General features: G+C 40.8%; 1 protein-coding gene across 2 annotated transcripts in view; it reads right to left on the reverse strand.

Moving 5' to 3' along the window:
• LOC126109414 (protein draper) overlaps positions 1 to 25,014 on the reverse strand; it is a 450,571-nt gene that overhangs the window by 60,745 nt on the left and 364,812 nt on the right. The window contains exons 7-10 of one of the 2 annotated variants that reach the window (XM_049914449.1): positions 22,516 to 22,653; positions 16,115 to 16,326; positions 14,273 to 14,439; positions 6,938 to 7,066 (exon numbers count right to left, since the gene is read on the reverse strand). In XM_049914449.1, the coding sequence (XP_049770406.1) occupies positions 6,938 to 7,066; positions 14,273 to 14,439; positions 16,115 to 16,326; positions 22,516 to 22,653 (646 nt within the window). The remainder of the gene's footprint in view (positions 1 to 6,937; positions 7,067 to 14,272; positions 14,440 to 16,114; positions 16,327 to 22,515; positions 22,654 to 25,014) is intronic. The other variant, XM_049914450.1, reaches the window with a different exon arrangement.

Here is a 25,014-nt window from a genome sequence, read left to right on the forward strand (position 1 = left end):
TTCAGAAAACCCAGAACATGTAGTCTCCTCTGACAATGCTCCACTGCTGTTTTTGTACCATGGTCTTAGTGTGGGAAAACATTTGTAATTTACATTTTGAAATCCGCCCACAACCTGCTGCTCGGCAACATCCAGGTGGAAACACAAAAGTTCGTCCCTATCGAATGCCTGATCAGGACCCATGGGAAGGCGAGACAAAGCATCAGCATTTGCATGTTGAGCCGTTGGCCGGAAGTGAATCTCATAATTGAAACGGGACAAGTAAAGAGCTCAACGCTGGAGGCGGTGTGCAGCCTTGTCGGGAAGTGACGTTGATGGATGAAACAAGGAAACAAGTGGTTTGTGATCCGTAACAAGATGAAATTTTGAGCCATAGAGAAAAACACCAAACTTATGAAGAGCATAAATGATGGCCAAAGCTTCTTTCTCAATTTGAGAATACTTCTGTTGGGCATCCGTGAGCGTTTTGGAGGCATAAGCGATGGGTTGTTCCGAACCGTCAGAAAAACGGTGCGCAAAGACTGCACCGACCCCGTATTGAGAGGCGTCGGTGGCAAGAACAAGATGTTGGCTAGGTCGATAAGTAGCCAGGCACGGGGCCTGTTTCAGCATAGTCTTTAATTTCCGGAAAGCTGTGTCACATGGCGCGGACCAGTGAAAAGGCACATTTTTATGCAACAGGCGATGCAACGGCTGAGCCACCGACGCCGCAGACGGTAAAAACTTGTGATAGTATGCTATTTTCCCCAAGAAGGCCTGCAGTTCCTTAACAGATGTAGGGCGAGGAAGGGCATCAATCGCAGCAACAGTGTGTTGAAGCGGACGAATACCATCCCGAGAGAGTTGAAACCCCAAGTACGTGATAGATGCCTGAAAAAATTGTGATTTCTGAAGATTACACTTAAGACCGGCAGTCTGTAAGACATTAAAAAGTGTGCGGAGATTTTGAAGACGTTCTTCAGTGGTGGAGCCAGTGACAACAATGTCGTCCATGTAATTGATACACCCTGGAACAGGGAGCAATAATTGTTCCAAGAATCGCTGAAAGAGAGCAGGGGCGCTAGCAACCCCGAATGGCAAGCGTTGGTATTGATAGAGGCCGAAAGGCGTGTTAAGGACCAGAAACTGCCGGGAAGCAGCGTCGAGAGGAAGTTGATGATAAGCTTCCGACAGGTCAATTTTAGAAGAATACTGTCCTCCAGCGAGTTTAGTGAACAGTTCTTCAGGACGGGGCATAGGATAAGTGTCGATGAGGCATTGAGCATTTACAGTGGCTTTGAAATCGCCACAGAGACGAATATCACCATTGGGCTTAGCAACTACGACGACAGGAGAGGACCCCTCACTGGAAGTGACAGGAAGCAAGACCCCTGAAGCAGTGAGACGATCCAACTCCTGTTTTACCCGATCATGAAGGGCCACAGGATTGGGCCGAGCCCGAAAAAACTTAGGGCGAGCAGTGGGTTTGAACGTGATATGAGCTTCAAAGTCGTTTGCACGGCCTAACCCAGGAGAAAAAAGGGACGAAAATGTCGTCGACAAGGAATCCAGCTGAGCATAAGGAATAGCGTCAGAGACAATATTGACAGAGTCATCTATGGAGAACCCAAAAATGCGAAAGGCATCGAAACCAAAAAGATTTTCTGCATTGCTCTGGTCGACCACAAATATGGGAACAATGTGAATGATGGATTTGTAAGATACCTCAGCATTAAACTGTCCCAAGAGAGAAATCTTCTGTTTATTGTACGTCCGTAATTGCCGAGTGACAGGGGACAGGAGTGGAGAACCCAGCTGAAGATACGTCTGAGAATTAATTATAGTGGCAGCAGAACCGGTATCCACTTGCATGTGAACATCTCGACCAAAGATTTGGACAGTGAGGAATAACTTCCCTGAAAGGGAAGAAGTGCAATTGACAGACAACACTGAATCAGAGTCAGCGTCATGTTCATGAACATCATGTATGCGGTCAAATTTACAAACGGAAGACACATGACCTTTCTTTTTGCAATTGTGACACACAGCCCAACGTTGGGGACAATCCTTGCGTGAATGTTTCGTAAAACACCGCGGACATGAAGGAAGTTGCCGGGGATTTTGCTGCAGTTTCTTAGTGGGTTGTTTACGGCTAGGCCGAGGCTGCGCGTGGGAGCGTACTACGGCCATGTCGGCCGGCGGGGACGCGCCGCACGCATCGTCAACAGCGCACAGAGGTTGTATTTCCCCGACGTCACCCCACGCCTCTATTTGCGCCCCAGCGGCGTGAGAAATTTCAAAAGACTGCGCAATGGAGAGAACTTCATCATCAGATTCGCCAACTGAAGGGCAAGATGCCGAACTTCTTTGTTGGGCACCGACCGAATAATAGCATCCCGTACCATGGAATCTGCATAGGATTCTTTGTGAACGTCAGTAACAAATTGACACTTTCGACTGAGGCCGTGAAGTTCAGCAGCCCAAGCGCCATAGGACTGATTTGGTTGTTTTTGACAACGATAAAAGGCAACACGAGAGGCTACCACATGCGTTTGTTTTTGAAAATAGACAGACAGAAGGGAGCACATTTGAGCAAAGGACAAAGACGCAGGACCCTTCAAAGGAGCCAATTGCGACAACAACCGATACATTTGAGGTGAAATCCAGGAAAGGAACAGAGATTTACATGGTTGTTCATCCGTGACATGAAATGCCAAGAAGTGCTGTCGAAGATGTTTTTCATAATCAGACCAGTCTTCTGCCGTCTCGTCGTAAGGTGGAAAAGGAGGTACAGCCAACGACGAGAAACGCCCCGCATTTGACGCCGCGACGAAATCACGAATCGCCGCTGTTAGAAGCGTTTTCTGTTCAAGGAGATTTTGCAAGAGCTGCTCGACAGTAGCCATGGAACCCTTTGAGTCAACGGTGAAAAGGAAAAATCCCATCCTCGTCGCCAATTGTTAAATCTTCAAGTCTAACACATATTTTCGGACAACACAACAACACATATAAGTCACTGAGTAAATTGACCTGTGTGCAAGTCGGCATTCGATTAAACACTGAGTCTCAGTCTAGCGGCCGCTGCTCGGCTGACCGCTTAGGTGGCGCGGCTGCTGCATGGTTGGCAGACAGCGCCGCACGTAGAGGACGTGCGTAATTGCGCGGCGGCACTTTGAATAATCGGCGAGTCACAACATCCGCAAATGCCCAAAAACCGAGGGATCATTAAAAAATTAGGATATAAATATATTTTAAGATACATACAGAAGGATTTCAAAATGTAAATTACAAATGTTATCCCACACTAAGACCATTGTACAAAAACAGCAGTGTAGCATTGTCAGAGGAGACTACATGTTCTGGGTTTCCTAAGACACAGTTCCGCTGCAGTACAGATAATGGGTGCACCACAGTGTGTGGGTTAAATGGCGTTGCAACCTGAAACATACTCCAAAGGTGAAGTATGTGGGGCTCCAGAAGGCATGTGTGGTGAAAAAAACACTGGGTCATGACTGTTGTATTGAAGAACATGCTCTCCAACAGGATATTACATGTTGCCAGTATACACTCTCTATCTGTGCACATTCATTGTAACTGATTACTTGGTGACAGTCATACTGATGACTAACGCCAAACCACATCTATACAAAAGATGGTACATAAAATGTGTCAATTCACAGGTGGTTCTTCCTTTGATAGTATATGTTTTACCAGTTACAGAGCTCGACTAGGGGCAAGTCTGACACCAGGGACTGTCTCAGGAGCAGGATCCACAGGATAGGGAAATGGCTGCTGAAGGAGCACACGGTCTCCTCACAGAAATGCAGAGATTTGGGAGTGGGGAAGGGAGGGGGAAGGGTGGGAGGTGGGGCAGGGATGGAAAGCTATTCTGAGTGTGGTGGGCAGAGTGTCAGATCGAATGGACCTCATTTCTGGGTATGATTTTAGGAAACCATAGCCTTGTCAAAGTAGCTTGTTTGACAAGACTATGACTTCCTGAAATCATGGCCTGAAATGATGCCCATCCTGTCTCACACTTTGCCCACCACACCCAGAATAGCTTTTCATCCTCCGTCACTGCAATCCAATCTGCATAATACCCTGGTGGCCACTGTATTCCTTCTGCACCCATTTACCTACCCTATGTCTCCTACCCCTATGACCATCCCCACTGTAAGACTTGCCCTATGCACCCTCCCTCCTACCACCATCTATACCACGAACATAACTGGCAAAAAAATGCTATTAAAGGAAGAGCCACCTGTGAAACAACACACGTCATGTAGCAGCTGTTATGTAAACACTGTTCAGCTGTGCCAGTACACATGCCATCTGGGTTCTTCCCAATAACATCACGTTATCAGAACTCCACAGGTAGAAACTGGTGTTACGTCTTTGACTCTTGCCACCCATGTGGTCTAAATTTATGATAATTTCCTTGGTCTCAGCATTTCTTCTCAGTAACTATTCCTTTCTTCACTCCCTTTTAGTTTTCTGTATAATTTAGTTTCTAACCTGCCTATTCTCCCCCTTGACTCCCCCACTCCTGGCAACCTGTCTATCATGTATTACACACTTGGATTTCTGCTCTTACTAACTCTTTCACAATGTTTTCGCATAATCTCTGTCTTTTTTATTATCCTATCTTTCACTTTTCAGTTCTCAGGCTTTCAAATCTCATCCAGTGCAGTCCTCAACAATAAATCATTCTCATCCCATCCGGTAAGTCTCCCCCGACACGGGGTTCTGGATAACTTTTCTATAACTCTCCCCATTTCCTAAACCTCACCAGTTCTTTTCCCTCGTCCCTGTTCCTTTTGCTTCAACCCTTCTGTCAGAAGACACAGCCCTGTGGCTCCTTAAGCTTGCACATTTCCATAATTTTTGTGTGTGTTTTCTCCCGCCATTGTTTGGCGAGTAGATTTTTATCCATCCGGTTATACTGTACTACTGCTGAGTGAGGTTTCAATGATGATAATATACCAATGCTTTGTTTTCTTGAAAAGTCTTATCTACATTATGGCTCCAGTTATCCCAACACTGACTCCAAACCTGTCCTCGCAGCTTTGCTTTCACCAGTACCTCATCTTCTACCTACTGGTGGAAGTAAAGTTGTGAAGGCAAGTTGCGAGTCATGCTTGGATAGCTCAGTGAATAGAGCACTTGTCCACAAAAGGCAAAGATTCCAGGTAAAAGTGCTGGTCTGGCACACAGTTTTAATCTGCCAAGAAGTTTCAAACTGGCACACACTACACTGTATAGCTATGATGTTTCACATACAACAGTAAACCACAAGGTAACAGGAAACTGACACTCTATACAGCTGAATACTGTCTAAAAAATGTTGCAGTATTACTGGTAATGACAGATTACTGTAATTATTTAGATTTAATTCAATAGCTACAATTTTATTTATGACAGTAAGTAAAAGAGCATTTTTAAATGGAAAAGCTAAATGCATTCCACACAAGCAACTACACAATTTTATAGATTATTTGTGTTAGATGTCTGTTGGTGCACTGTTGTTATTTCTGGTCCACAGTATCACAATAAATGTCATCATGTTCAAGTAAACATCTAAGGGTAACATAAGACCTAATGATTTGAACATCTGGCAGCTATTAGACAATTTGATCTAAGGATAATTTCAATCAATATACAAAAGATGAATCCAGGATAGAATGTAAATATCATAATGGGATTAGATCAATACTCAATGAAGTGGTAAAGCTGAAAGCAACAAACTAGGCATGAACAAAGATGGATTATGGGATGAGGTAACAAATTCAGTATTGCCATGGAAAGAGCATGACAAGTGCATATGTGTGTTGGAGGGAGGGAGAGGGAGAGGGAGGGGGAGGGGGAGGGGGAGAGGGGGAGGGAGGGAGGGAAGGGAGTAAATTTAACCTTTTCAGACTTCTAATAGTTTATTACACAATCTATATTTTTAATAAAGAACGAGTCATTTCAACATACTGGCAATAATAAAGTTGAAGACAGTTAACGCTTTCAGTTAATAGCTTGAATATTTTGCATCAGAAAGATGAAGTTTGTAGTAGTATTTGACATTAACAAGTTTAAAGAAGTAGACTGAACATTGTCACAAGAAGTCTGTTAAAAATTGTTTAAGTATGGTACAACTAATTGTTAAAACAACTACTACCATTGTAAGAAATACATTGATTGTTGAAAGATAGAGTTACAGTTGTGATCACAGAGCTCATTAGTGTCTTAGGCTCAGTGTATTTATGTATTTGTTCGACGGGGTGTCATATATTGTTCACTTAAGAGTGATTTTATTGGTTATTTTTATAATGTCCGAAGTAATATGAAGCAGAAATATTTCATATCTAGACTCATGCACCATGATCCCATGACTGAAAAATCACCCCCTGAATGAGCTAAGTTAACTATACAATATTTGTTTTGAGTTTATAATGTGACACTCTGCAAATAATGTTAATGAACTAAATAAGCAGTTAACTTTGTTAAAAAGTGCTCCCATTTTCACAGTTATTTAATAAAAAAAAATGTGTACACGACATTGTTCACATATATTACAGTGCTTAATTCAGGTGTGTGTGTTTTGTTAACTCTCTGGGAGAAGAACTTTGTCCCAAACCTCTTCTGGCCATTGCTCTTTTCTAAGAAATTTGTCTGTTGCCCACTGCCTTTAATGTTTAATGATTGTAATCTGTCCCCATACAGATATTCATTCATCCAATCCTTTATTCACATACGATTAGCAATGAAGAAGATAGTTCTTTTCTAGTCAGCATTCTCATGTAAGCGACTACGGATGTTCCTAATTTACGGAGCTCGCACATACAAGGGTTCAAAAATTAGAAGTTCAAAACAGGACTGACATTTTTAGAAGCAGCCGAAAGTTCACATAAGTATCACTCTAATTTGGTACTAAGAGCCATGGTGTTGAAACAACTTCTAGCAACAAACTTGCCTGGCGTGCAGATGCAACGACCATTTTCTGGTAAGCATGTGGCACCATTCTTGCAGTTGCAGCGATGTGCACAGTCCTCACCAAAAGTGCCAACAGGGCAGTGTTCACTGCAATTGGCCCCCCTAAACCCTATGACACAAAAAAAAACAAAAAAACTAAAAACAAAAAATAATGACGCTAATTACTACCTGTTATTAAAGGCACGTTGGAGCAGCCTCAGTAGCAGAGACGTGTCTTGTGAATGCATAATCCGATTTTTAAAATAAAAACAAAATAAAATTAACTGGAGATTGTCTCTCTTCTATACAGGCAGTGACACGTGTCCAAGGTCTTTAACGTAAGTAACGGAACACTATTCATGAGAGTAAATCTATCAGTCTTACAGAAGGATATCTTATTGACTTGTCCCCTTTTATTTACAGAATATGAAGAATAACGCCTGGGCATAAATTTCCTAAAGCATCTCAAAACACTTCCAAGAAATTGCCTTTGAAGATTTTGAACACTGTCAATACAAGAAAATTTGATGTTCTTAACAGATCCATCTGCAGCTGCATGTATAGTGTTCTTGTCTTGTAGTCACGAGGTTGTTGCTGGTTTCATTCTTGTTAGACACACTGTTTTACCTGTTATTTGAATTACTTATTTATTTATTTACTGTCAAATTGAGATGGCTATTAATAAACGTGGAATCACAATTTTGAAATAAAATAATGCCCTTTTTCAACTTCCAATCACATGAAAATGCGAGTATACACAGTAAATTAAAATTTGATCAAAATATGTAAAACATCAAATAGAAACTAATTTTTTTTATTTCTAGAGATTACAAATAACAAACAATATCAGAGACAGTATTATTGATATATCAAGGGTATTCAAAAGATGTCACCTGTGCCTACAGGCAGTAGTATTGGCTCAAACTAGAGGAAAAGTTCCTATAATCATATATCTGGAAACCAATATCTGTTGACACATGGGTCAATCAGTTCTCTCATTCCCATCTGTCTCGTAAGTAGAAGAAGATAATGTAGGCAGTGTTGCATGTGGTTCCCATGCATCCTGACACATCCTTCTGCCATTCTGCCCAATGAATTTCAGTAACACCTGTCTCCATTTGGATTGCATCACATGCATTTGTCATACATTCCTGTAATGCCTGCACATTGTTAATAGGTTTGGCATACACCAATGCCTCTAAATGTCCCCACAGATAGAAATCCAATGGACTCTGGTCTGGTGAATGAGTAGACCACACTGCTGAGCCTTCTTCATCAATCTATCACCTGCGAATAATTGTGGTGAGGTACTGTTTCACAATCCAAAGAAATGGAGCCCTGCCCCATCTATATAAAGGGATTTTCTCTGCCTCAGACTGGGTGTTTGTGTTCTTATCATTTCATCATACTTTGTGAAAGTATGAAGTTTGGACTGTGTACAGATTGGGACTTTGTACGGGCGCTGACGACTGCGCAGTTGAGCGCCCCGCAAACCAAACATCATCATCACCAAAAATCACCACCACCATCATCATCTATATAAGTAAAAATATATATGTTCATTTGTTCAAAATTTCATGTCTCCAAAACTTCGTGACTGACTGCTTTGGAATTTTGTCACAAACTTGCATTCTAATATAGGTATGTTTTTAGGTTCCTTATAACGTTGAGATTTTTTGCAACATTTTCCTATTATTAAATTAATAAAACATTATATATTACATATATTAGATACACAAAAACAAATGCATATTCCAATGCAACATTGTGTCAAAATTTCAAAGCCCTTGGTCAAAAACTTTTGGACATCTGCAATTAGGAACATTTACAGTTTCTGTAAGTACAAACATAGAAAACATTGTTACCAAAAATTAGGATGTATGTTCAAATCCCACACATATTAGAAACATGTACTTTCTCTGTTCTTTCTTTTCCATTTAAGCACAGTGAGCTACAGCAAAGTGTGGCCAGGTACAGATAGTAGTGCATAAACTGCCGTCACCATATTCCTGCAAGGGTAGGTATTCTCCAAAATTGTCAGTAATTCCTTGTGCAGAAACCAGCGATATACAGCACCCGTTAGTTAATCTGCTAGATAAAAAACGTGGCCTAATGAGTGTCACTGACAATTCCTGCCTCTAAAATGACACGGAAGTGATCCTGATATTTCAACTCCACAACTGCTCACAGATTGGCTTCTGCCCACACAGGCCTATTGTGGTAATTTACTATGTGAGTCCTGCCTACACCACCAAACAGTACACATAACTCATCGCAAGTAAAATGGCCCATATGTCAACAGGTATTGGTTCTTGAACACACAATTGTACATGGTATTTGCCTATAGTTTTGAGCAATACTACAACCAGTAGGAATGTGTGCTACTTTTTTTTAAACATCATGTAGATTTTTCTTATCTTACAATACGAAAATTTGTATTTTTGTACATTTTGATTATTATGAATAATCACATTTTCATGCAATCAATAATTAAAAATAAAATATTATTTAATTTAAAAAAAAATGTTCAGTATTTGTTAATCAACATTTCAATTTGATGATAAATACAGAATGCAAATAAAAGAGAAAAATGTTATGTCTCATCAGAACTGAACTGGCAATCTCATGATTAGAAGACAAAGATGCTACACACACACCTTTGAGCAGCTCTGTTAAAAGCTCTAAGTTTTTTGTATTTAATAATGGCACTGGGATCTTCAAAGGTCATATTTTTGAGGTTCCTTTTTATCGTACTACTTTAGGAAATTGAAAAGCAGGCACTGACCTCCAAATCCTGTAAAAAAATTGAAGAGGTCCAGTCCATAGTGGCCCCTCATAAGTCTTATTATGTCTTAGTACAAAAATAAAATCTGTAACACCAGCAGCTTTTACATTCGTGAAAAGCTCATGCTGAAAATGACACAAAATAACACAAAAAGCCAGCAAGAAAGGAAATTCGAAATGAGCCTGTACCACAAGACAGCCGCAAATCCTTCCTTGATAAGTAAGACCATATGAAGCCAATTTGCTTTAGCACATGCAGAAGTTCATATTGCTGCCATTCCCCTGATTTTTACTCCTTGGTAAGTTTGAATCCTTGCTGTGCCACACAGGAAAAGACAGTCACACCTTTTTCATATCTACATCAATAGTATTGATGTTGTACAGTACATATTACTGAAACCGACAGATTGTTACTAAATTCAAAACTATAAATCTTCACCAAGAGTCAATTCTATTGACCACGAAAACATCATAAATCTATGTTTAAACCCATTGCCTGAACTTTAATTTACAGGATGTTTATGTTAATAGAAATGAATTAAATATATTGCTGATTTTTGCATTTCCCACAGTGTTATGTCACAAATGGATAGTGGAAAGCCTTCAGAATGTATGAACATAATCTCTTAACATTTTTCCTTGGGTTTATGCAGATATTTACATTAAAAATAAATGAAAATGAAAATCAAGATACAGATACATTTTTGATTAATTTTCTTGAGTAAGACAATTTTCAGTTACTTGTTTACTTGTTCTGTATGGATGTATATGTATGAAGTTTTATTTGGTTTGCTCAGAGTCCATCTTTAGCCATGTTTGTGGGAGTATTATTGCATTTTTCAAATTGAAAATTGACCTATTCTCATCCCCTCAAGCAGTTATGTAACTGTAACATCACTGTCTAATCACAAAATTGCAACAGCTGCCAGCAGAACAAGCATTTGTCATTCTGATGATACGTATCATGACAATGCACACATGCTCTCTCTCTCTCTCTCTCTCTCTCTCTCTCTCTCTCTCTCTCTCTCTCTCACACACACACACACACACACACACACACACACACACACACACACACACACAAAAACTACATGCATTTGTACCCCATGCAGTGTTTTAACATGCATACCTTTAGTTATCATGCACTGTCCAAAAAGGATTTTCCTTACTATTGGTGTCAATTTAATTAGTTCTGAACATGCCTTAACTAAGAGTTTCAAACAATGCAAGTTATATTATACCATTTCTTCATGTAAAGCTTTGAATATACATGATGATTACCTATTAACACAAGAAAAGTCTTAATTGCATTCATGCACAAGTTTCATTCGACACACTTTTCTAAGAGAGCACAAAGCTTGCACTTTCAGTAATGTTGTGATTTGCAATATGTCAGAAACATGAAAATATTTTAATGTCGTTTATCAAAATTATTTGAAATATTGTCCAAGTGGCTAGAAGAAAGCTTATAAGCTGAAAACTGCAGTGTGTGGAACTGACAATTAATATCAATACTGTTGCAGTGTTTTGACAGTTCATGTTAAGAGGAAAAGCCAGAAACAGTTCTCCTAAAGCATTTGCAGTCACAGCAATGAGTAGTAAAAATACATTTCTATGATGGAAAATTTTCTCAAGATATCTGCTGTATGCCTAGTTAATTCTTGTATGGATTTTATTTCAATCTTTGAGATACAAAAAAATGTTGTTTTCAATCAAATAACGCACAAGTAGAATCTAAAGGCTGCAAGATTAGAAGACTCAGGCAAGCAGAAAACATAGCCAATATGTGTTTCTTTCTGTCAAGCAATTTTTTTTTTACTTAAGTCAGGACCAGCTAAAGTATTATAAAATCCAATATAATAGCGAACACACATGTGAAACACACAATCAGAGAGAATCGACAGACCTCATCAGTCATAAAACATGCTGAACAGGAAGAATTTGTTCAAATGTTAACAGTTGACACACACACACACACTTTGTTTTTGTAACAGATGAAAGCTTGAAGAACACTGGATGCAACATAAAACAAATTACAAATTAGAAAGTAAATATATTACCAATTAAACATCTTACTTTACCACAATATCAGAAAATTTATTTGTAAACAGTTTGCAACTACTGCATTAATTTCACTGCCATGGCTGGATGAATTACAGCATCTAATTAAATCAAATTTGCTGCTGAAACTTTGTATCTCAATAGCTGTTGAGGTTTAACATATTTCTCCATGTAAAATTTGCTTGCAATTTGTTAAAAGTTAACTACAACACAGTAATAAACTACTACTATAAGACTGAATCAATCACTCATTTATGCTTTAGAAAAGAATCTTTGAACAGAGACTACAACCCAAGAAAATAAACGAGGGAGGATTGGAAAATAAAGCACAATAATTTTTTTCTGTCCTGGTACTGCAGCTGAAATGTTGAAATTTCACAACAATGTATTCTGAAGTTTACGCTACAGTGAGTGTTTTGTTTTCATGTGCAGCTCTTGTGAGAGAAGCCTGAACTAAGAAACAAAAATGGCGTGTATGTTACTGTTGTCCATTTGTGAAGAGCAGCAAAGTGTAGCTGAATATTTGTGAGCCAAATGGCACAAACAATGTAAAGTCCACAGGGGCACGCATGGCATGTACAGTGACAACTGAATGGACCATAGCAATGCCTCCAGGTGGTCTGCTTTCTTCCAATATTCTTCAACATTCCAGCTGCACTACAAGGGGAGGAAAAATTATTGTGTGCTACTTTCTAATTCTCCCTCAAAGAAAAAACGTATTCTTAATCATTTCTCATTAACACACACATTAACAGAAAATAAAAATCACCTTATCTTTCAGAAGAGGAAAGGAGATGAGATTTTAGTGAGAGGTAAATCAACGACAAAATGCTGGCAGTTGAGATAAATGAAAATATTACCAATTACAAGTGAAAAATAGCTCTGTCAATAAGTTATGGATATGCCAGAGATAACTACAAACAACCAGTAATGAAGGGGGAGAGGGAGAGGGAGAGGGAGAGGGAGATAGAGAGATAAAATCAATGATCAATTGGTGTGAGAAGAGGACTGGGATTATTAAACATTGCTGACAAAAAGATCGCCAGCAACAGAAAAAATAAACCAACAGTAAATGGTGATGGTAGAGAGAGACCAAAGCATGGTGTTACAACATATCATACAAGAAAAAGAGAAGCGGAAAGGGAATAGAATGGAAAATGGTATGATCGAAAAAGCAGTTACTATAATGGAGCTTACACTCCATCTCAGATGAACTGAAAAAGTTCCATTGATAGCCACAATGGAGAGGTATCTGTCGAGACACCACACTAATCTCAAGTTCCTGAAGAGAGGCAGCAGCCTTTTCAGTAGTTGCAGGTGCTACAGTCTGGGTGATTGACTGCTCTGGCTTTGTAACATTAGAAAGCAGGCCCTGCTACATCATTAGTGCTAATGGCTGAAAGCAAGAGGATACTACAACATTGTATTTTTGAAAATATGTAATCCTTCTTGGAAGGCAGGATCCATAGATTCGTGTGGGTTTGCACCATACACGGTGCCTCCCATTGGCACGGTACAGATTAAATCGTGATTCATTTAACTGTATCACATTACGCATTTGCTCCCATCCCTAGCAGTTGGCGACAGATGCAAGCCACTAGGTCCAATGACGTTGGGTTAACAGTGGCACCCGTGTGCAGCAATGGCTCCCATACCCCAAGGAACCCGTATGCCTATGGATTGTCCACTGGGAGACATGCCTAGCATGTGCAGTGTTGAATTGAGCTGTGATTTGTTGTACTGTTGTCCTTCTGTCACTACTGAAGATCCACCTTAGACATCGCCGGTCACCGTCATTGAGGGTGGCTGGACGGCCAGTAGTTCATCTGTTGTGGACTGTGGCATCATCATTCAATCATTCACGATACACCCTGCACATGGTTGAACCAGTGAAGCCAAATTCCTGCACCACTGTCAAAATCAAAATTCCCATCCTTCAGGCACCGCACACTATACCCATTCGGAAGCCATCAGCTCACAATGATGTTGCATGTTACACAAATCATTTGCACAACCACTTCTCAGAAGTGTCCTGTACAACTGCAGCTGGCACAGAGGGAGTGTGGTATGCAAACAACGCACCTGCATCATCTCATGATATTTGTTAAGTCAGTGTAGTACAGACAAGAAGATAACGGACACACTTAAAATGTAATGCTGCAGAAGAAAGCTACAAATCAGATATGCAGTTAATGAGGAGGAAATGAATAGAATCACCGAGAAAAGAAGTTACGGACTAAAAGATGGGAACTGTCGATAGGACGCATTCCGGCGGGAAAAGGAGGTGAGGCTAATCTCAGCAGATAACGCGCTAAGAGCCGATTACAAGCTTCCAGCCCTGGCATCCTCTGCTTAGGAGCCCTGGAAAGGTGTGCAACCTGTACTCTGATGGCCGATGGAATTAGAACATCCGGAACACGAATGTAAGCTTGCCAGAGGTGAGAATGCCAAGAGAAGTGAGCTCCGACAGCCGGCCAGCACCCGTACAGACCTGCGGCACAGATGCACGTCCCGTTGACGGGGGAGCATTGCGCGTCGTTCTGACAGTCGCACTGCTTGTCGCAACCCTTCCCGTACGTGTAGAGTGGGCACGGCCTCGAGCAGGTCACGCCGTCCCAGCCTGCCTTGCAGTCGCACGCTCCTGTCCACGGGTGGCACCTGCGCAAGTGTTACCAGCTGCCACAACCGAACGACACTACAATAACGTATTTCCATAAAACAAAAAAGAAATAGCAGTTGATAAATTATGAGACACAACTGCTGACCAGTACAAAGGTAATGTCACCAAGAAAAATATCTTTCAATGTCAACAGATTTGTAAAAAAGCAACAGTGACAATGTTATCTTATTTTTCATAACTGGGAGGAGAGAGAGGAAAAAGGATGGGGATTACAAAAATCCGGAGGATTACATTTTGGGGAGTTTCCTGTGTGTATTATACTGAACTTTCTGTACATTGTTCATCTTTAAATGAGTGAATGGATGTTAAAATCAATTGTACATTATAATTTAATATCAACTGAAAGGAACAAAAACATGCAAATATCCCGAAAAGTTCTGTTATTTATACATGGATACATTGTATATCCCATTACTTGTTATGTGTGTCAACATTCTGTTTGAGGCACTCCCTGGAAAAAGTGTGACAGACAGAGCGAGTCAGCATAAATTCCGTCACACAGGTAATGTTTCATTAACCTCCAGTGACTTAATGATCCAACAAAAAGTAGGTAATGTACCAGTTTATTTATTATTTCTAACAAACTAAACCATCATGCTCTACATTCTGGAGGAAATAATAACAAGAAAATGAAATCTAGATGTAGCATTACAATGTGTGTGTGTGTGTGTGTGTGTGTGTGTGTGTGTGTGTGTGTGTGTGTGTGTGTGAGAAGGGGCAGTGGGTGAGTGGATGGAGAGGCCGGGGGAGGGGGAAGGGGATGGGGAGTGGGAACAGCAGGGGGAGGGGCTGAGAGATGGGGAAAAGGCTAGGGGAGGGGGGAGAGGCTTGGGGACAAGGGAGGGGCTGGGAGAGGGGTGTAGAGGCAGAGGGAGGGGGGAGAGGATGGGGGAGAGGGTAGGTTGGGGAATGTGGGGGAGGAGGAGAGGTACTGGAGAAGGAGAGGTTGTGGAGGGGGGAGAGACTGGGGGAGGGGGCAGAGGCTAGAGCAGATGTGGTAGCAGGAGGAGGGGGAGTAGCTTGGGAGAGGGGGGAGAGGATGAGGGGAGGCTTTAGGTGGAAAATGTTTAGGTAGTGGGAGAAGTAGGGGGATGGGGAAGATGCTGGGAGATGAGAGGAAGCATTGGGTGGAAAATGTTGAGGGAGTGTGAGATGTTAGGGGAGGGGAAGAGTATGGAGGAGGAGGAGAAGTTGGGAGAGTGTGGGAGAGAGAAAGGGTGTGGGGAGGAGGGAGTGTATGGGGAGGAGGGAGAGGGTGGGGAATGAGATGCTGGGGATGAAGGGGATGAGGGAGAAGGTGGGGAATGAGATGGTGGGGAAGAAGGGGAGGGAGAGAGGTTGGGCAAGGGAAGAGGGTGGGGAGGGTGTTGGGGACAGGACATGTTGGAGGGTACAGGGTGGGGGATGAGAGAGGGTGGGGGGAGAGAAGAGACAAGATGGGAGAGAAGAGGGGGGTAGGGAGGAGGAAGGGATGAGGAGGGAGAGATGAGGAGCAGGAAAAAAAATTGAGTTTTGTTCACTCGAGGAAAAATCCTTTCAAAATTTGTTTATTAATCACATTATGCCCCCACAAACCAAACTGTTTTGCCAATACCTCTAAATAAAGACTACTGCAGTCAACACCATATAACCTTCAGAAACACACTGACTTACATATCAGTGTTGTTGGGGTCACATTCGCAGACGCTCTTGCATCCCGGCCCGAACAGCCCGTCAGGACACGCGCGCTGGGAGCAGTCAGCGCCCTTCCAACCGTCCGTGCACTCACAGGAGCCGTCGACAGCCGAGCACTGTGCGCCGTTCTTGCAGGTGCAGTTCTGGGAGCAGTTGGCTCCAAACTTCCCCGCTGGGCAGGTCTCCAGGCACTGCGAAATATCAGTTCAATGTGAGACATGCAGAGAAGTCCCAAAAAGTGGCAATGTGATACATTTAGCTTATAGTGTTGATAAATTATAGAACGAAGGGAATTCAGGAATTACATAACACACTTTGTCCCACATTAATGCTGTAGAACAAGAAGTGAATACATTTTCCAACTTTCCCTGGATACAGTTCTGCTGCTGCATAGGTAACAAGTGTGCCAGTGTAACTGTGCTGCTGCAGGAAACACAGTACAAAGCTGAAGTAAGTGGCACAGTATGATTTCTTTGGGCAAAACATGTGAACTGCACACAGATTCTCCATCAAATTCTCACAATATATGGAGCAAATACAAAGTTGTGTCCATATGCAGTGGAGTGGTACCAACACTTGGACGAAGGCCGTACGGATAAAGTGTCATTTATCTGTGTCAACTTGAATTGCAGTGCACCATTCAACAGAAGTTATTTCACCAACCATCATAATGTGTAACTTACTTTTTGAAGACCCTTGCAGTAAATGAATTACTCAACCTTGAATGGTTAAAGGCGAATAAAAATTATTTTAAAACACAGAGATGGGTGTGTTCTACCACCAACTAAGGTCATTTCTCCCCATAAAACTTCCCACTTTGTATTTGAAGCTTAACAAATCTCGAGACAACAGAGCCACAAGTTGCTGGATAACAAATACCAGCTAACAGACAATTTTTGACCAACAGGTTCACAGTACTCATTATGAGGTAGAATTTTCACAGGAAGCTAAACATTTAATTCAACCAGAAGCTAAACATTTAATTCAACCAGGATGTGTTAGCACATGCAATATTTATAAACTCATATTTTGCAAAATAGGAGTTGATGTCTTGTTGTATGTTTGTCCCTTGTCTGTCATCAAAAATCGGATATGAAGTCTCAGTGGAGTGACTAAAATATAGTGAAATGGAACACCTCATACTAAAAATCTGGACAGTGTCACCACTGTGGCTTTTGATATCTGATTACTGCAGTGCAGATAAACTAAAAATAGTGTAGGAAGTTGACATGCTGCCTTTTTCAAATTTGTATTCTGTTCCACTGGATTATGTTTTAATCCCTTCACTGATACTTCACATTCAGAAGATCAAAGCCAGACTCGAGAAATTGGCAGAAGACCCAACATTTGGACTCTACAAAGCAGCTGAAGGAATAGCTGACCACACTTTAAGCTGTTGCAAAAAGATCGTTCAGATTGATTATGAGCAGAGGCACAATGCTGTGGCATGAATGAGCCAATGGATTTTTTTACCAAAATTAGCACCAGCTGGTGATGAAAAACTAGTAGGACTGCAAACCAGAAAAAGTTGTCAAAAACAAACTTAACAAATTACTGTCAGACTTCCCACTCCAGCCAGATCAAATGCTGCAACACAATACATCAGACTCCATGACAGTAGAGAAAAAGGAAGTGTCCATCACTGACATTTCCATCCCAGGTGATAGCAGAATCAACATGAGGCAACTTGAAAAACTTACCAGATACAAGGAATTGAACAGCAAACTGTAGTGACATGTAAATCAGTGAAAGCAGTCCAAGTGGTTTTCAGCACACTGAGAGCAGTGCCAAAAGATCTTAGTCCGCATTTGAAATGGATTGATATTGTTGAAATATCGTTCTACCCATTACCGAAGGTCACTTTACTGGGATCTGCACAAATTATTTGCTGAAACAGCATACAATAGACACTTGGGAAGTTTCCAAGTTTAGTGACAGAATACAAAATCCAGCATCGTGACCTCATATCCTGTATTTACTGCTGTTGTTATGACAATGACAACAAGAGAAACAACAACAACAGCAACAATAACAATAATAATAATTATCATCAGCAGTAAGGTCACCACCACAACCAATCTGAAAACTATTGCTGTATTATTATTATTATTATTATTATTATTATATTATGAAAAGGATAGTTCCTACTACTCTCCATATAGTGGAGATGCTGAGTCACAGATAGGCACAACCACAAGACTTTCAGAAAGTGATCTTTCAGCCAACAAGGTCTTTATTAAAAAATATATATATAATAGAGGGAAACATTCCACGATGAGACTTACCAAACAAAAGCGCTGGCAGGTCAATAGACACACAAACAAACACAAACATACACACAAAAGTCTAGCTTTCGCAACCAACGGCTGCTTCGTCAGGAAAGAGGGAAGGAGAGGGAAAGACGAAAGGATGTGGGTTTTAAGGGAGAGGGTAAGGAGTCATTCCAATCCCGGGAGCGGAAAGACTTACCTTAGGGGGAAAAAAGGACGGGTATACACACGCGCGCGCGCACACACACACGCACGCACGCACGCACACACACACACACACACACACGCACGCACGCACGCACGCACGCACGCACGCACACACACACACACACACACATACGGACACAAGCAGACATATTGGCCTTTTAATATGTCTGCTTGTGCCTGTATATGTGTGGATGAATATGTGTGTGTGTGTGTGTGCGCGCGAGTGTATACCTGTCCTTTTTTTCCCCCTAAGGTAAGTCTTTCCGCTCCCGGGATTGGAATGACTCCTTACCCTCTCCCTTAAAACCCACATCCTTTCGTCTTTCCCTCTCCTTCCCTCTTTCCTGATGAGGCAACAGTTTGTTGCGAAAGCTTGAATTTTGTGTGTATGTTTGTGTTTGTTTGTGTGTCTATCGACCTGCCAGCGCTTTTGTTTGGTAAGTCTCATCATCTTTCTTTTTAGAAATATTTTTCCCACGTGGAATGTTTCCCTCTATCACACACACACACACACACACACACACACACACACACACACACAGAGTCTCTGACTGCTCTCTGAGTGGCGTTGTCTATTTACGCCATATGGTGAGTACCAACTACCCTTTTCATAATATTGTTACCGGATTTTCCATTGTATTATTATTATTATTATTATTGTTATTATTATTACTACTGCTATTACTATTATACAGGGTGGCACATATAAAAGTAGCCCAATCAAGTATAAAGGAACTGTAATACAGGGTGTTCATAAAGTCCCTTTACAACTTCAAAATTTTATTACAATGGCACTTGTTGCAATATTTTAACAAAATTTCTTTTATTTTAATCACTGTTTACTAAAGTTTTTAGATATACTAAAATTTTGTGTTTCAGATACTCTGTTGATGGAAGGAACTGAACCTCTATAAAATGGCAACTCCTCAAGAGAAGGCATGATGTGTGTCCTGGTTTATTGAGACAAAATCAGATGTTCAGACTCCACAAAACTTCAGAACGAGATCCACCATCGCACCCTTCAATCCGTGCATGGCACAAAAAATTTATGAAGACTGGGACAGTGTTGGATAAAGGGAGGAGCGGGCGACCAAGAACATCCGAGGAAAACATTGACTGCGTTCCGCATTTTAAACGTCTTCACTCGTTCACCTACGAAGTCCATCTGCAATGCTGCCAGACAGTTGCAACTACCACGTTCAACTATGCATAATGTCCTCCACAAGAACTTATGGTTGTAGCTTACAAAGTGCAACTGTTACAGACACTTGAGTCAAATGACAAGCCAAAACAGAAAGAGTTTGCACTCAACATTCTGGAATGCCTTTTGGAGGAAGAAGCATTCCTCAAGTGAGTTTGTTTCAGTGACGAGGCAACTTTTCACGTTTCTGGGACATTAAACAGACACTGTGTGAGAATCTGGGGATCTGAACACCTCCATGTGACTAGAGAGCTTCATCATGATAGTCGAAAAGTGAATGTGTGGCATGGAATCATGTGCAACCAAATTGGTCCATTTTTCTTCAACGAGTCAACAATTACTGGATATGTTTGCCTCGACCTTCTGACCGAATATGTAGCAGCATAATTGATTGACTTACGACCAACTATCATTTTCCTGCAAGATGGTACACCACCACATTGGGGACTGCATGTTCGTCAGTTCCTCAACGAAAAACATTTCCAGCCAGATGGATTGGGAGGGATGGGCCAATTCCTTGGCCATCGCATTCAGTGGATATCACTCCCTTGGATCTTTTTTTATGGGGCTATGTAAAAGATACCATGTATCAAACACAGATACAGGACATTGCTGACCTGAAGCAAAGGATTCGTAATGCCTTTGCCACCATTGATGATGCTATGCTCTAGTGAACATGGCAAGAAATAGAGTACCATCTTGATGCGCTTCATGCAACTAAAGGCGCCCATATAGAGGTCTATTAAACTCTGTCAAAAAAACTTTTATAAACACGGATTACAATAAAAGAAATGTTGTTAAAATATTTCAACAACTGCCGTTGTAATAAAATTTTGAAGTTGTAAAGGGACTTTATGAACACCCTGTAGAATTGCAGAAACAAAGAGCTGAAATTGGTGTACCATTTACTTACAATGAAAAAAAAAAATTGTAGAAAATGTTGAAAGCGATCCCCTGAACCATCATTATACATCTGTGCACGTGTAAGCACGTTCAGATTCATCTGGCATAAAATTCAGATATCGGTGGCGGCAACTTCACAGCTGATGCTGTCTTTCAGTTCCTGTATTGTGTGTGAATTTTTTTCATAGACTCCACTGATCAAGTGTCCCCAAAGGAAGAAATTACATGTTGTTAGATCTGGAGAACATGGTGGCCATACATGTTTGCTGACAGTTTGTTTCTCAATGAAGACATCATGGACTCATTGCACAGATACCTTAAACGTGTGGCACATTGCCACATATTGATGGAAGAAGCAGTACTGTGTTTCATATTCAGTGAGATAAGCACAAAATGTACTGAAAATTTTGATATATTCATCCTCCTGTGATTGCTGCACAGCTGTCACATGATATAGCTTCAAACTAAGATTTTTCAATATCCACTGGCAACTCCTCCCATCTTACATGCACCTGTGTGGCCAATTCACATTTAACTCCTTTAGGCTCTGAATAATTTTTTGACAAATGTCTGCAATAATTTCTGGTGTGCAAACTGAAGGAATTCTTTGTTGTTATACATTTTGCACAAATCCGTAGGCATGCCAGTTTTTATACAGACTCTGTATTGTCCTCTTTGCTGGTAGTTCTCTGTCAGGATACTCGACCCTGAAAACTTTGCGAATTTCCTTAATCGAACTTGTTTTCACATAAGCTTCCACATTTCGATTCTTTCTTCTATTAAGAAAGTCATTTTGCAGACTGCAAATAGAAACGTCTAACTTCACTGACTATATAAACAAATGTTGAATAAAGAATGCTAATAATTGATTATTGCTTAAAACTGTCCATTGTTGTAGCTGTTTACTCTATTTCAGAAATTGGAATATTGCATTCACATTCAAAGTGGAGACGGGCTACTTTAACTGTGCCACCTCTGTGGCTGTTCTGTTCTATATATGCAATGCATCTTCTTTCGGACATACCCATCAAGGCGTATCTATACAATTATATATGTGGTGTTTGGACATGTCCAAAAGAACAGACATGACATATATACTTGATCAGATATGCCTCAATGGGCATATGGCTGTTTCAATGCAAATGCATACCACCATTTGTCCCCTTGCAGGAATACAGTCAGGCCGCAATAAATGGGGAAAATGACTGGGGTAACAACATAAGTGGTGAGCACCACTTTGGAATTTGGATAGGCCATGAAGCCTGTCTGGATGGCTGAGGCAGTTATGGCAACTATCCTAGAGAAGCAGAGCATCCACGCCCTGTTCCTGGTCTGGCATAAATTTTCAAGTGTAGTTGTTGAATTTTTATTTGATGGAGACACAGACGTAAAATTTTTGAATGATGCTGCTGCCGCCGCCATTTGACTATAGTCTAGATTTCAATCTTAGGCGATTTTCAAGTACAAAAACTTATATATACAAGTATGTCAAAAGACATTGGACTGGTGCGAGTTTTTGTTCTTGAAACTGGCTTAAGGTTGGAATCTGAATAGCATAGCAATAAAATAAAAAATTATTATAGTGAAACAGCATCAGAAGAAGAAGAAGAAGAAGAAGAAGAAGAAGAAGAAGGAGGAGGAGGAGGAGGGAGAGGAGGAGGGAGAGGAGGAGGAGGAGGAGGAGGACGCTATTGAATTATCTCCACACCCGAAGCAGCTATGACACATCGATTTGTGCCTGACAGAGAGAACCATTCACTATAAACAGATATTTTAACACACATGGGTGTGCAACTCACCCTGTCTCCCCTGAAGCCAGGCGCACACTCGCAGGCGCCGGTGATGTGGTGGCAGGAGGCTCCGTTGAAGCAGTCGCACCTCTCGCTGCAGTTGTGGCCCCACAGCCCGGCAGGACAGCGGTTGGCGCACACTGGACCCTACAGCAATGCCACTCCGATGTACACAGATCTCCGATTGTACACTAACATTCGAAAAATGGCACCTCACACACTGACGATCTGAAAAATAAATACTGATTAGTGAACTGAATCACACAATATGTACTTGTTGCCCTGGGGAGAATGATATTTATTCATATGGAATTGCAAACAGTTCAATGAATTAAGACTTTTATGATTTCTTGAAAGACTAATGTAAAAATGTACAGAAAAAATATTCATCATTCAACGCAGTTGTATTTTTAAAAAATATCAGTTTATTATGTGGATTATTCTTTTTTCTACATTAAAAATATTAGTAACTGTGAAACAGCTGAATGATCTTATGTAATTACTTACTCTGGTCTTGATCTTGGATGAGAACAGATGTGAGAGACACTGTAAGTGTACTTATGTTGCATTTTGGTAAAATGTGTGTGTTTATTTGCTCTTAAAACCTTTATTTATGTACCTTTAGCATCCCTGCTTGTTAGGAAACTAACAACTTATTTTTTCAGAGTATTGAAACATGCAATACAGTGTGAGCCTACAACTGATTGTTGTCAGCCATTTGCACAGCCTCAACAGTTTATTTGAATATTGCCAATATTAAATGGCACAGAGCTACAGAAATAACTTACAAAGTTTGCATTTTAATTATATTATTTACTTGATTGTGTTACCCTTTAAGATACACCGACACAAATGTGCCAGTAAAACTTTAAATGACGACACAAATGGCTGGCCTTCTAGGCCTGAAATTTTTCTAAGTGGCTGGTCCTCAAAGTGTTAAGTTTTGAATGACAGTCAAATGCTCCACGATTTAAGACGTTCATCATACATTCCCACACACAGTACAAGTCATTTTGTATAAAATGAAATTTTCTTTGAAAGTAATACTTCTGAAACCACCATTTGCACTATTTTCACACAACCTGTCACATGTAAACAGATGTAGCGCCACCCTCATCGAAAGCACCTTCTTGTTACAAAGTATCCCATAGTTTCCATCGTAAGGTCTTTGACACGTTTTGCTGTTGGCAGATGCTTGAGTGTGCAGTATTTTTTTTTTTAAAGAATATATGGTCCACTTCCTTTGCAACTGATGTTTTGTTTTGATGTTTTTCTCTCTCTCATTTATGTTTCATTGCTGCAGTACTCATTATTCTTTAGTAGTGTGCTAAAGTAAAATTTTTGTTAGAGTATCAGTTCTTACCAGACAAAATTATAAAAATTTAACTGAAAACTAAAACAATGAAAAATTTTCAGCATTCTAAAAAAAAAAAAAAAAAATTCCTGAGTTTTTCCCAGTTTTCTCCCAGATAAAAATTCCCAGGTTTTGCCCAGATTTCCCAATTGTCATATCCCGAGCTATCATCCCACTGACACACCAGGTTACAGATACCCATTTGTTAAAACACCATGTCCTACTGCTTGAAGAAGTCTGAAACTGGTCGTGCACGTCCTAGTCTGACAAGAATCGTCAACCTTCCGAGGCCTTTTCTAAGGGACTGAATGTGTGATAATCACTTGGGAAGACATCAGGATTATAGGATGGTTTCTCAAGTGTCTCCACTTGAGTTGATCTGTAACGAATGAGGCTGGCCTCCCAGATCAACGGGCATCTCGTGTCAAATCACAATGAGCACAGAACTTGGCACACAACAGACTTGCTGCTTCTTATGCATTCTTGATTCCCAATAGATTGTCCTTCAGCGGTCGAGAAAATATATCACCATCATGTTGGCCCTGTTGGACGCATTCTGTAATAATGTTGCTGCAGGCCAGGCACACAATATGTTCGATCCCATTAGCTGGCCAGGAAAGGATGACACAGACCTCACAGCCATGAAAGAGTTAACTGTTTGTGTATTGTATTCCTTGAGGCAGAATTTGAGGACCAAAGCAGCACTGGCTTACAACGAGCATGGAAAGTCACACTCAGGCTGGGCAGTGTAGAGTGTGCACGGAATAACGTGGTCGGTAGTTGGTCGGTCGGAAGGGCATGGGTGGGAGAGCAGTAGTGGTGGGTGTTGCGGACAGGCACTGCATGAGGACTGCTGAGCACTGGAGGGGAAGTGCCATTCTGAATTGAACCCTACGCTCAAATTTTTTGCAAATATTAAGTGGAGCCCGTCCATGCCCACATTTACATGGTGATCATTCAAAAAGATCAGCTTCGGTTAGTACATAAAAAGATTTCTGCTGAAAATGCAACAAAAGCAGCAATTTATTTTCACCTAGCATGTTAACCATTTGTAACTTTCATAGAAGCATCACGAGTGGCGAATTTTGAGCAAAACCTACATTTCTCTTGTTACCATGTTCACATTTGCTTCTTTTACCAAAACACAGCAGAGT

This window comes from Schistocerca cancellata, chromosome 12 (assembly GCF_023864275.1).
Source record: "Schistocerca cancellata isolate TAMUIC-IGC-003103 chromosome 12, iqSchCanc2.1, whole genome shotgun sequence".
In the NCBI taxonomy this organism is placed as follows: domain Eukaryota; kingdom Metazoa; phylum Arthropoda; class Insecta; order Orthoptera; family Acrididae; genus Schistocerca; species Schistocerca cancellata.